The 13677-nt window shown below is 48.3% G+C and overlaps 1 protein-coding gene across 1 annotated transcript; it reads right to left on the bottom strand.

Moving 5' to 3' along the window:
- Window positions 1–10862: 10862 nt before the first annotated feature.
- LOC129604348 (trace amine-associated receptor 13c-like) lies at window positions 10863–13677 on the bottom strand. Its single transcript, XM_055510343.1, has 2 exons — window positions 12067–13677; window positions 10863–11884 (listed from the first exon to the last, which is right to left on the bottom strand). The coding sequence occupies exons 1-2, from the start codon at window positions 12237–12239 to the stop codon at window positions 11074–11076; spliced, it is 984 nt and encodes a 327-aa protein (XP_055366318.1). The 5' UTR covers window positions 12240–13677; the 3' UTR covers window positions 10863–11073.

Genomic DNA, 13677 nt, shown 5'->3' with positions numbered 1-13677 from the left:
GAAAAATGAGGAGGAGAAAGTGAACACAGCTTCCTGATCAACTGTGACAAACAGCTGATTTATCTTCCAGTTTGTGTGAGGCCGGAGGTGGAACAGTATTGTTTCCGCCCTCATACTTTGCATAAGATTTCATCTGGTTTTGCATCATATTTCTTTTCTCCTTTGGCCTAAATCAGATGCTTCTGTTCTAAACACTGAACAATTTCAGCAGTTTTGCGTCATATTGATTCAGTTTTTCCACCACTAAAGATCAATGAAAAACATCTGATGCCTGTCAGTGATAAGAGAAACACTGACGTTAAAGGTTCAAATTGAATATTATAGTGCTTGTGAACAATAGCTTCAAGCTATGAATAGCTTAGTGCTATTGACACATTCAATCTAAAACTAACCCATTAACAACACCATAACCATTCACAACTCCCAGGTTCATCTATAGCCTTTAATATTACTGGATCATCCAAAACAAATTTTGCTACTGTCCTTTTCAGACTGGGAAATGTTTCTGTCACAGGCTAAGTCACATGTGCGACTTAGTTTGCAAGCAACCTTTGCCATCATCCACAAAGCTACAGGGCTCATAATAATATGATAATATTAATAATAATAATCCTTCACTTCCAAAAAATATTGCAACATCATCATTTAGAATTAACAGACTTTTTTTGTTTCCTTTTCTTAGATTTTTTTACCTGGCTACATTCTCCCCTCCCTTGGCAAAAAGTAGTACTGCACATACACGCGTACTATTTGTATACTTGTTATAAACTAAAAAGTATAAAGTAAAACGTTTTCTTTAAGTTTACTTTTATGCACAGTAGTATACTAAGATATACCAAAGTATATTAAAACTATACTAAAGTATATTTAAGTAGTACTGTACCGTACTGTATACTTGCTTTCTACTTACTGCACAAGTATAAAAAAAGAGGTTAAGTGTTTTTTGTCTAGATTTGTAATTATCTCTGAAGTATACTCGACTTAAACTGAGAAGTATACACAAAAGTCTAAATATGTTAGGTGAATGAGTTATGAGTTAACTCACTGTATACATATATTTTTTTGTCTATTTGTGTTGGGACATACTTAGTTCCATGAAAATACTTATAGAATAGAGTGTCCATGTTGGATTCAAAACAAAAGCTTATATAGCCCATAATAGCCCCCACCGGTTCACACTTTGTGCAATGTCGTGATCATGACTTAAACAAATTCCCTGAGAATGAAGTAAATAATGTACTTCGGTAAACTGTCCTAACTTAAAGTGTACTAATAATACATATTACAATTATATGAGTTTTCACAAGTACAGTATACTACAATAAACTACAGTTGTACTAATAGCCTGTATGAAGTACACGTAGTTGTTCAATATCAGTAGTTAATAGCACGGAAGTACATAATTAGTGTGTGCACATTTAAAGTTTAAAGTCTTCGACTTTAGGCTTCTCTCCAGTAGTTTCGTGCACCGATCCAGAGTCAGATGTGGGCGGAGCGTGTTAGAGTCTGCGTCACTGATCTAGGATAATAGGGGGTGGAGTCTACTTAAATATTCAGTTCGATCATTTAACATTTACATTTAATTTTTAACATTTACATTTAACATTTAACATTTACATTTAGATTTAACATTTAGATTTAACATTTAACATTTACATTTAACATTTAACATTTAACATTTAGATTTACATTTAACATTTACATTTACCAATTAGGCGGGACGGTGGTGCGGTGTGTAGCACTGTTGCCTCACAGCAAGCAAGAAGGTTCTGGGTTCGATTCCTGGAGGCGGCCGCTGGTGCCTTTCTGTGTGGAGTTTGCACTTTCTCCCCGTGCTTGCATAGGTTCTCTCCGGGTTCTCCGGCTTCCTCCCACAGTCTAAAGACGTGCAGTAGGTTGATTGGCCACTCTCCATTGCCTGTACTGTAGGGGTGTGTGTGCTTGGTTGTCTGTTTCTGTGTTGCCCTGCGATGGACTGGTGACCTGTCCAGGGTGTACCCTGCCTCTCGCCCATAGCCAGCTGGGTTAGGCTCCAGCACCCCCGTGACCCCGCATTAGGAAATAAGTGGCTTGGAAAATGGATGGATTTAACATTTATATTTAACATTTACATTTAGACTTTTGCACATTTAACTAAATGTGAGAAAACATGTTGTGTCATTTAGTTAAATATGAGAAAACTAGTTATAGGTGCTCCTTTATAGGGGCACCCCATAAATATCTGTGCTCCAGACAGCAACTCAAAAGCTGAGGAAAAGAGAGGGAGAGGATAAGAGTTTCAAGTATCTACAAAAAAGCCGGCCCCTGTCAAAGAAGAGGAGGGACGAATGAGTCCATGCAACAGAGCCTTATCAATATAGTCCTTCTTCACCTTAACCTTAGTGTGTGTAAGCTGATAGAGTCTTCTCTTTGGCAGTGACATCCTGGGTCTCAAGTTGATGGTTCAGTCGTGGTGTCAGTGAGGTGACAGTAAATGAGCTCTCCTCTTATTGTCACGGACTCAAGGTAGCGGACCCTCACGCACAGCGGAGACAAGACTGGGTGATAACGCAGTTTACTAGTTCGTGGTCAGGCAGGCGAAGGTCAGTACACAGAGCAGGCAGGTACAGTACAGGCAGGGTTAGACAAGCGGTAATCACAAGGCAGGCTAGGGTCAACTCACGGCAAGGCGAGGTCATACACGGGTTATCAAGATTATGGATACAAAACGCTGGATTGCTGGCAGTAACATAAAGAGACAATCTGGCAAGGTGCTGGGCTTAGAGGTGGTGCTTAAATACTAATGAGAACACAGGTGAGTAATGATTGATAGAATACAGCTGGGGATATCACGTGACTGCAAAGTAAAGCTAAAACAAAAGTGACAAGACAAAACCGGAAGTATAAGAAAATAAAACAGGAAGTGAGTCCAGGCTGTGACAGAACTCCCCCCTCATGGGCGAATTCCCAGGCGCCCCAAAACGCGCAAGGCAGACAAGCAGGGTGGGCGGAGGGAGGACAGGAGGCGGGCCAAAACAAAACACAAGGCACGAATAACAGAAAACAGAACCGAGTCCATGAGTGTGAAGTCCATGATGGATGATAACAAAGTCCAGAAACCTCCTCACGGAGGGTGGATGCGAGGAGAGTCCCGGCCGGGCAGCCGCCAGGCCGAGACGGCACATCTTGTGCCCGAGGGCAAGGCTGGAGTCCTAGGAGGCCGGCGTCGGAACAAGACGCCTCCTGTGGCCAAGCACATGCGCCGGTGCTCTCCCGACCGGGGGTGCTCCAGGGAACTGAGAAGGCGCGGCGGTCGGCAATGGCAGAGACCGCGCCATCGTCGGGGCAGGAAACAGCGACCTCCCGGTAGGTGGTCGCCTCCGGAACCGGCCAGCCGAGGTGGCCGACGACGCAGGAGGCAGCGCCATCCCTGCCACAGGATTCGCCAAGGACCTGGCCCTCCGTCCAGCAGGTGAGGCGAGAGCCGGCGGGAAGCCGGGCACGGCGACGGGGACAGACGTGGAGATGAGGCTGGGACCAGAGACGAGGACAGACGTGGAGACGGGGCAGGGACCAGAGGCGAAGACAGACGTGGAGACGAGGCAGGGACCAGAGGCGAAGACAGACGTGGAGACGAGGCAGGAACCAGAGGCGAAGACAGACGTGGAGACGAGGCAGGAACCAGAGGCGAAGACAGACGTGGAGACGAGGCAGGAACCAGAGGCGAAGACAGACGTGGAGACGAGGCAGAAAACCAGAGGCGAAGACAGACGTGGAGACGTGGCCGGCACCGGGCCTCCAGGAGCGGAGACAGACGTGTCCGGGACCGGACCACCAGGAGCTGAGGCGAACGTGTCCGGGGCCGGACCTCCAGGAGCTGAGGCGAACGTGTCCGGGGCCGGACCACCAGGAGCTGAGGCGAACGTGTTCGGGGCCGGACCACCAGGAGCTGAGGCGAACGTGTCCGGGGCCGGACCACCAGGAGCTGAGGCGAACGTGTCCGGGGCCGGACCACCAGGAACTGCACCTGCACACATTGGCACAAAAACCACAGGGACCAGGAGCGGGCCGACCACCTCCTCCGGGAGGTCGGCAGGAGACAGAGCTGGACCGACCTCCTCCGGGAGGTCGGCAGGAGACAGAGCTGGACCGACCTCCTCCGGGAGGTCGGCAGGAGACAGAGCTGGACCGACCTCCTCCGGGAGGTCGGCAGGGGCTGCCACAGGTGCTGCGGCGGGAGCGACCCCCACCTGGGGATCGTCGGGAACTGCGGCCTCCGAGGAGCCGACAGGAACTGGAACGGCATCCTCCTCAGAGGAGCCGACAGGAACTAGAACGGCGTCCTCCTCCGAGGAGCTGACAGGAACTAGAACGGCGTCCTCCTCCGAGGAGCCGACAGGAACTAGAACGGCCTCAATATGGCCGACGGGAACAGGGACTGGAACGGCCTCAATATGGCCGTCAGGAACAGGAACGACCTCTACTTGGCCGACAGGAACAGGAACAGGAACGGCCTCAATATGGCCGACAGGAACAGGAACTGAGGCCTGGTGTGACTGGCCAGGGGTGCCTGCTAGCTGGCGTAAAGATGGAGCTTGAACTTGGCGTGGCGGAGCCAAGGCTTGAGCTGCTGCAGGTTGAGCTGAGGCTTGAGCTGCTGCAGGCTGAGCTGAGGCTTGAGCTGCTGCAGGCTGAGCTGAGGCTTGAGCTGCTGCAGGCTGAGCTGGGGCTTGAGCTTGGCATGGCTGAGGTGAGGCGTGAGCTGGAGCTGGAGCTTGGCATGGCTGAGGTGAGGCTAGGGCGGGAGTTGCTGCAGCCAGTGATGCAGCCAGGGACGCTGGGGCCAGTGATGCAGCCAGGGACGCTGGGGCCAGTGATGCAGCCAGGGACGCTGGGGCCAGTGATGCAGCCAGGGACGCTGGGGCCAGTGATGCAGCCAGAGACGCTGGGGCCAGTGATGCAGCCAGGGACGCTGGGGCCAGTGATGCAGCCAGGGACGCTGGGGCCAGTGATGCAGCCAGGGACGCTGGGGCCAGTGATGCAGCCAGGGACGCTGGGGCCAGTGATGCAGCCAGGGACGCTGGGGCCAGTGATGCAGCCAGGGACGCTGGGGCCAGTGATGCAGCCAGAGACGCTGGGGCCAGTGATGCAGCCAGAGACGCTGGGGCCAGGGATGCAGCCAGAGACGCTGGGGCCAGGGATGCAGCCAGAGACGCTGGGGCCAGGGATGCAGCCAGAGACGCTGGGGCCAGTGATGCAGCCAGAGACGCTGGGGCCAGTGATGCAGCCAGAGACGCTGGGGCCAGTGATGCAGCCAGAGACGCTGGGGCCAGGGATGCAGGCTTAGACGCTGGGGCCAGGGATGCAGGCTTAGACGCTGGGGCCAGGGATGCAGGCTTAGACGCTGGGGCCAGGGATGCAGGCTTAGACGCTGGGGCCAGGGATGCAGGCTTAGACGCTGGGGCCAGGGATGCAGGCTTAGACGCTGGGGCCAGGGATGCAGGCTTAGACGCTGGGGCCAGGAGTGCAGGCTTAGACGCTGGAGCGGGTGCAGGCTCTGATGCAGGAAGGGGTGCAGGCTCTGATGCAGGAAGGGGTGCAGGCTCTGATGCAGGAAGGGGTGCAGGCTCTGATGCAGGAAGGGGTGCAGGCTCTGATGCAGGAACGGGTGCAGGCTCTGATGCAGGAACGGGTGCAGGCTCTGATGGGGGTTCAATGAAACCCAGGGCCTCGCGCAGTGCAGGCTTCCGAGCGATGAGCAGGGCGGCTTCACGGAAGCGACGCTCCTTGATTACCGGGTCGGTCTCTGCCTCGGCGGAGTTCAGACAGTGCGCAAACAGGAACAGGACTGGAGGGGTGCATTGGGCACGGATCCGTTGGAGGATGCTGTCCGGGATGCCTGCGATGGAGGTGGGTATGTCGTCCGATGGGGCGAGAGTGCCCTCTGCTGGCGAAGGAGGCAGTCTGATTTCCGTGACCGAGTCTTCTGGAGCCTGGACAGGGGAAACCGGCTGTCGTCGACGCCGTCTGGACCTCCGACGGCTAGCTGTGGGCTTCTCAACTGCCAGGGCTGAAGCAGGGGATGGGGCCACGGTACGGGCGGAATTGGACTCGGGAACTATGGCGGTAACGTGGGCATGGACTGGGACCGATGAGCTGGTGTCTGGAACGGGAGCTGGATCTGCCTGAGCGGCAACAGGGGAGTGAGTTTGACTCGACTGAGCGGCGACAGGAACGTAAGCTTGGTTTGACTGAGCAGCGACAGGAACGTGAGCTTGGTTCGACTGAGCAGCGACAGGAACGTGAGCTTGGTCCGACTGAGCAGCGACAGGAACGTGAGCTTGGTCCGACTGAGCAGCGACAGGAACGTGAGCTTGGCTTGACTGAGCGACGACAGGAACGTGAGCTTGGCTTGACTGAGCGACGACAGGAACGTGAGCTTGGCTTGACTGAGCGACGACAGGAACGTGAGCTTGACTCGACTGAGCAGCGACAGGAGCGCTTTCCGGTGCAGCAGGAACAGCTGACGAGACGCTGGCGGGCGCCGCGCGCAGAGCGCGTGCCAAATCCTTCCGCATGGCCTGGAGTTTCTCAAAAAGTGTCTGCACTCCCGGGTAGTCAAGCCACCAAAATTCCTCCTCCAGGGTAGCGATCGCCTGTTTTATTACGCGGAGCTGCGCCTTCAGACTGGGGGCTTCCGCGTAATTCCTCGCGAGCTCCCCGAAGCACCAGCGGAGGTCCTCCGGCAGACTCGAGCAGGTAAACACCATAGCGACTCTGCGTTGTCTGAGTACACAAAACAAAATCCCTTGCAGCCCTTAAACCGATGCAAGACGCCGGCTGGGTCCGAGTGTGGCCAGATTGTACTGTCACGGACTCAAGGTAGCGGACCCACACGCACAGCGGAGACAAGACTGGGTGATAACGCAGTTTACTAGTTTGTGGTCAGGCAGGCGAAGGTCAGTACACAGAGCAGGCAGGTACAGTACAGGCAGGGTTAGACAAGCGGTAATCACAAGGCAGGCTAGGGTCAACTCACGGCAAGGCAGGGTCGTAGACGAGACAAGAATCAGGGTCAGGAGAAGCGAGGTCATACACGGGTTATCAAGATTATGGATACAAAACGCTGGATTGCTGGCAGTAACATAAAGAGACAATCTGGCAAGGTGCTGGGCTAAGAGGTGGTGCTTAAATACTAATGAGAACACAGGTGAGTAATGATTGATAGAATACAGCTGGGGATATCACGTGACTGCAAAGTAAAGCTAAAACAAAAGTGACAAGACAAAACCGGAAGTATAAGAAAATAAAACAGGAAGTGAGTCCAGGCTGTGACACTTATTAAACATGGCCCACAGTTCCAGGTAGCACTCAGGAACCCTGGATAAATCATCACTCTTCTAATCCAGATGGGGGTTATGACGTCTAACCCAAGACTACCGAATGGTGGGTGTCACAGTCCAGGTCTCATCACCATTTTCTGTATCCATATCCAGTCTTCTGTTCCACCAACTTCAAAGCTAACGTTACTTCTGGTCATAATCCACCACCTGTTTTTCATCCCCTAAGTAAGTGTATTTAGTCACCAGTCCTTACTTCAGTTATCTGCCTGATTGTCACATGCTCATCACCACCATCCAGCGTTGTTTATAGTCCTTCTTTTGTAAGTTGCAGAGTCTTTGTGGTACTGTACGTACTTGTCTGTACTGTAGCCACCTGCTGCATAGATCTGTTGCCAAACCCTACTAACGTTTTTGTACCTCACCTTGCCTGCTCCTTACCTGTACCTCTGCTGACCGTCCCTCTGTGTACCAACCTCCGCTTGTGAACTTACCAACACATACAACTGGGTGTCTCTTCAAAGCCAACGACCAGAGCCCGTGCCTCCACAGCAGAGGGTAACGCGAAAATATTCTCACCAAGTTTCTCTACCAGTCAAGAGTCCATGAGGCTCACCTGTTGGAAAGAGGCTCACAACTAACCTCTCTTTCTACTTCCGCCTCTCGAGGAGTGCAGACGTGTTTTCTCTCTGCTCCCACTCTGCTTTTGCTTGCAGTGTCCTTGTCTTGTCTTTTTCTGAGCACCCTGATCTGCTATTCTGGAATAATAACATGGAGCTAATCAACTGGTCACTCAGCACATTGGACAAAATGTTTTCACAAAGGAAAGAATCTCCGGGAGAACCACTCCGCCCCTTGGGGACTCTTGCCTCCGGCTACGTGCGGGACGCGTGGGATTCCTGGTGCCCCGTGTGTCTGGAGCCTCTGTCCATCGAGGATGCAGAGGATCTATTCATGTTTTGGACTTTGATAACAGGGCTACTCATGATTGGCTTTGGTGGTGCCCTGCTTTATCGGAAGATTGGAAAGATTGGAAAATCTGCGGCCGGCTCATTGGCGTGTCCACCGGCCGTGGAGCTACAAACGCCGACGGGGGCCATGGTTACTCGGCTGACGAAATTACACCAGAGGACGGCCCGGATTGAAGGACTGACAATTAACATCTCAGCTCGTTCGGATGATTTGCATCAGAGGGTGACCCGGATTGAGGGACTGATCAGTAACATCTCAGCTCGTTCGGATGCCCGGATTGCAGGACTGACTAATAATATCTCAGTCCGTTCGGAGGAAGACAAGGGACTGAGGGATAACATCTGCAGACAGACTGAACACTTGGTTACTATGGTGACAGCCTTGTCTGACAGGCTTGAGGAGATGTCACGGGTGACCCATGGTCCCACAAGAGGCGATGAAGCTGTGCCTCTATCTATCCTCTTCCCCTGTTGTGACTCCCTTTAAGGACAAATGTTGGACTGACCTGTAAACATCTTGGTCGGCCTTACTTCTATAAACAACACCTCACTACACTGATGCAGATACACCCCCTCCCACCCCACCTTACAGTCTCACTGTCTGCTCTCCGACCTTATCTATCTGTCCTGATGAATCCAAGAAAAAATTCCAGCAAGGTTTCCACCTGTACTGTGTGCCACTGTATGTGCGTGTGTTTTTTATTGTTTGAACTGCAATTGCTTCCACTGTCGGACTAGCGCCGGGTAACCTGGCTGCTGATGGGAATTTCCCCGCTGTGGGACTAATAAAGGCATTCTATTCTATTCTAGTGGCGAGCCCGGTCTTTTACTGGACAGGCTAAGACGAGATGCCGAGGCTGCCCGCAGGACAAGCAGAGCCCCTGAGTTCACCACCTCCTGTTTTTGACATCTGACAGTAGACTGTGACCCACTTGCATGGGCTCCAGTACACTGTGACCCACTTGCATGGGCTTGACTAAGCCAAACACCAGGTCAATAGCTCCATTTACACTAATCACACATTCTACATAACAGGACTTAAACTTGCCTGGTTGCTTCAGGTTATCGAATAAAATCACAAAGGCACAAAAAACAGAAGAAACCCACTACAGGAGGACACACGATTGAACTCTCCTGTGAGCAACACTAGTAAAATAGCTAGGCGGGTCACAGATGCCTACATACCGGTCCACTGATATCAGAACCATGTTTCCTATGGAAGCATTGACAGTGATATATGATACAAATGCATACTCAGTACACATCATGTCACCTAGAAACCAGCAGGGCTGTCTTAAGAGGATCTGAAATGGCATCACAATCAGACCCACAAGGAAATCAGAGACAGCAAAACGAGGACTTTGTGGTTTAATTTTATTTTAAACGGACAGGTGCAACACTATGGCAGTGTTGTGACCCTCTGTTTAAAAAAAAGGGGTTCATTTCACCTCAGACTGCTTCAAGAATGAGGGTGCATACTGTCTATCCAGTAGTATTAGATTCATATAACTTTAAAAGGAATCTGGTTGTGTGTGCATTGTTCTTCATACTCAGAGGTAACTGAACTGCGACAAGAATTCAAAACATTAGAGACTAATTTGGTTCTATCAATGAAGAATTGTTATTGTTACTCATAATTAATAACTCATTAAATTGACATCTTGCGTTTGACTCGATTGCTGAAAGTGTGGTTTCAGCTTTAAAACAAACCTGGTCCCCCAATTTGGAGGAATGTTAATGTTACTGCAATAATATCAAACTATTAATTTGGATCCGCTACAGGTTTCTAGGACCCACAATCTCCCAGGACTTGAAGTGGTCCCCCCACATATACATCTGCAAAAATTCCCAGCAGAGGCTGGACTTTGAGCTCACTCTTCTACACAGCAATCATCCAGTCTGTCCTCTGCATCTCCATCACTGTGTGGTTTGGTTCAACCACCAAGTGGGTGGTCGGGTCAATAGAAAATATTATCAAGACTGCTCTTCCTTCCATTCAACATCTGTACCACTCTAGAATTAGAAAACGGGCAGCAAGAATCCACCAGAATCACCAGACATAGTCAGTTTTTTACCCCCAGGCTGTGTCTGAGCTGAACTCTCCAATCACAGGATAGAAGTCAGTACAATAATTCTATGACTATAGCATAGGGTGCTGTTATTTTTTATGTAAATACTGTTACTTATGTAGTAATGTTACTAATTACCAAGAGACAAAAATGAACATACTGTACAGTAATTCAATTCCTTCCTGGTCTTTTGCAAACTTTGCATATAAAGTTGATTCTGATTATATTGGTGTGCTACTATGCACTACTGCCAATATTCCTTAATGTCTATTGTCTCAACTTACTTTCTAAATTGTGTGCAGTCTGCCCTTAACGGAGAACAGTGTAGTGGTACTGTAGGTGTTTGAAAGTACCACGTTTCATCATCCACATAAATCACCACTGTGCTCCTTATGGTCTTTTTCCTGTTCTTTTTTTAACTGGCTACACTTTTTCTGAGAGAAAGAAAACACAGCAGAAGAGAACAATCACATCTTCATTCAGCAGATACAATCACTTTCCCATTTGCAGAAAGAATGTTCTCCACACAGTTATACAGTCAGTGTTTAGAGCATTTTAATAAACATCATTTAGTGTTTCATATGGTCAGAATTAAAACTATAAAACATTTACAACTAAATTGGTTTATTTAAACTTTCAGTTCAATTTATTTTAAATTCAAAACAGTTTTAAAGAAAATAGTTACTTTCTATATTGCATTAGAACTTAGTTAGTCTACTTTACACAGGTCTCGCTGGACTTTGGCTGCAGTATCTGTAAAGTAATAATGAGTTTTACAGATTTTCTAAACCAGGGATAGAGAAAAGTATAAATCACAGGGTTCAGACAAGAGTTTGAGAAAACTAGAAACAACAGAAAATTATTGTTCGAATTACCGATTGTAATCTCATATCCAGAGAGAGACACACAGTAAGGAGGAATATAACACAGGAGGAACACAACAACTGTCACACCAAGAGTCTTTGCTGCCTTAATCTCTGATTTCCTGACAGTCACAGTCAGTGAACGCTGCTGTTTAACAGCTGTAACGTGGGAGCGCATGGAACGAGCCTGAGACACAGCCACCACAAACACCCTCACATACAGGATGATGATGGCTGAGATGGGGATGATGAAGTTTATCACTAGGTCAGCAACTCCATTTATGTTAATTACACATTCACCATAACAGGAGTTAAACCTGCCTGGTTGTTTCAGAATATGATATAAGATCATGAAGGCATAAAAAACACAGGAAACCCACAACAGGAGGACACAGAGTTGAACTCTCCAGTGAGTGACACTAGTGGTGTAATGCAGAGAGTCACAGATGGCCACATAACGGTCCACTGATATGAGCACCATGTTTCCTATGGAAGAACTGACAGTGATATACGATACAAAAGCATACACAGTGCACATCAGGTCACCCAGGAGCCAACAGGGCTTTGTTAAAAGGATCTGAAATGGCATCACAATGAGACCAATGAGAAAATCACAAACAGCCAGAGAGAGGAGCAGGACATTGGTGGGAGTGTGGAGCTGCCTGGAGGGATAGAAAAACACAATTGTCAATAATATTTTCACCAGTATCACAAGTAATGAAAATTACTAAAATGTTGCAGTAATTTGCTGTGGCAATTTTTGTGCATTAGTCAGTTCAAAGGAGAATCATTTCATTAAATTTCAGCATTACAACATTCTCAAAGCTAAGACATTAATCTGTACCTGAAGTGGGAGATGGAGACAATGACCAGCAGGTTGAGAAGCACAGTGAGCAGAGAGACGCACGACATCAGGATGTAAATGATCAGAGCCTCAGAGTGAGGACGCGTGAGTTTCTTACAGGAGTAATTGAAGAGCTGTGGAAAACAGAGTTCAGCTTCCTCTAGTGTCTCCATCAGAAAAGAGGAGGAGGAGAAGCTGAACACACAAGGATGTGATGAACATATGATTTATCTGTCCTAGTTCCTCCTTCTCATTTGAAGCTGGAGGTGGAACAGTCCCGTATCCCCCCCTAATTTGTCAAATCAGTTTTCATTTGTATTTGCATCAGGGAGAATAAAAGGTCAACAGGTGCAACAGTTGGTAATAAGACACCTGGCAACCAGAACCCATTAAACCTGTTCCATGGGGGTCATCAAGCATTTGGCTTTCAAATGATGGGGGTTTCACAGTGGTGACCATGGGAAACATTGTTAAGGAAATAACAATGACCAGTCAACAGCTCATGTGGGGGTTTGTAACCAGGTATAAATACAAGTCTTGTGTCCTCAGTCCTTCAATGGATACTTTGTACATAGTAAGATGTCCTAGATGTACTGTCATTGTGATCCACTCTGTGTCGACATGAGAGTAAACTTTGAGATGGTTTATCACACTGATGGTCTCCAGCTGATTTCCACAAGAGTAAAATTGTGACTTAAATTTGTAATTTGCAATAACTGAGCCAAATGAGCAAAATTTTTTGTGCTAACTTTTTCACAAAGCTTTATAGCTTCATGATACAATAAATAAAAATCCACTGGAATCCTAAAAGTCTCTTGAATGACAGAAACAAGTCCCTCAACTGTGCTGGGGATGCCTGAAGTTTGCGAATATCAGTCTAGTAAATACATGCTGTACATATGTTTGTAATAATGAAGTTTAGCTAATAGGAGAGACAAATAAGATGCTTCAAGGAAACTAGTCGTTAAAGGAAGAAAATCTGCAAGTGCTTTGTGTTCCAGTAACTGCACATTACCTGTGCTCTGTAACTCATAGCTACTACAGTAAGGTGTTCATTGTACCATGCATTTTGTAGTTTTACAGTACAACAAAGGCCAATTGATCTTGAATTAACATGACCTAAAACACTTCTGCAAAGTGAAGCAATCCTGCAACAGAACCACAACACAACAACATTATGATTGCATAGTCAGTGCCTAAAAACGCACACTATTACTGACTGTTGAGACCGTTGGAAAACTTGTCCTCAGTACGTTTTTCACATCCTCTTTTAAGCACGTCTAAAGATAACTGTGTTGTCTTTGTGACTGTCTGTGATGGTCTGCCAGCATTCAATTCATGGAGGTGGTGACAACCATGAGCTGGTGCTTGTTTGCCAAGGATAGCAAGGTGTTCCTGAAGCAGCCTGTTTGCCTGACAGTTCTCCTAAAGAAGCTATGTTTAGCGTCAAATCTTATTGTCCACAAGGCAGCCACAGGGCCAAACTCTCGAATATGCTCAGGATAGTGTTCGAGAAAGTGGTGCTTACACTAGGAAGCAGCTTCAAAAATCAAACTGTCAAGATAACAAATTCTTTCCTCTGTATGGACAGGGGACATAAGTTCCACTATG

The sequence above is a fragment of the Betta splendens genome, chromosome 7 (genome assembly GCF_900634795.4).
Source record: "Betta splendens chromosome 7, fBetSpl5.4, whole genome shotgun sequence".
NCBI lineage: Eukaryota > Metazoa > Chordata > Actinopteri > Anabantiformes > Osphronemidae > Betta > Betta splendens.
This window is presented reverse-complemented; position numbering and strand designations above follow the sequence as displayed.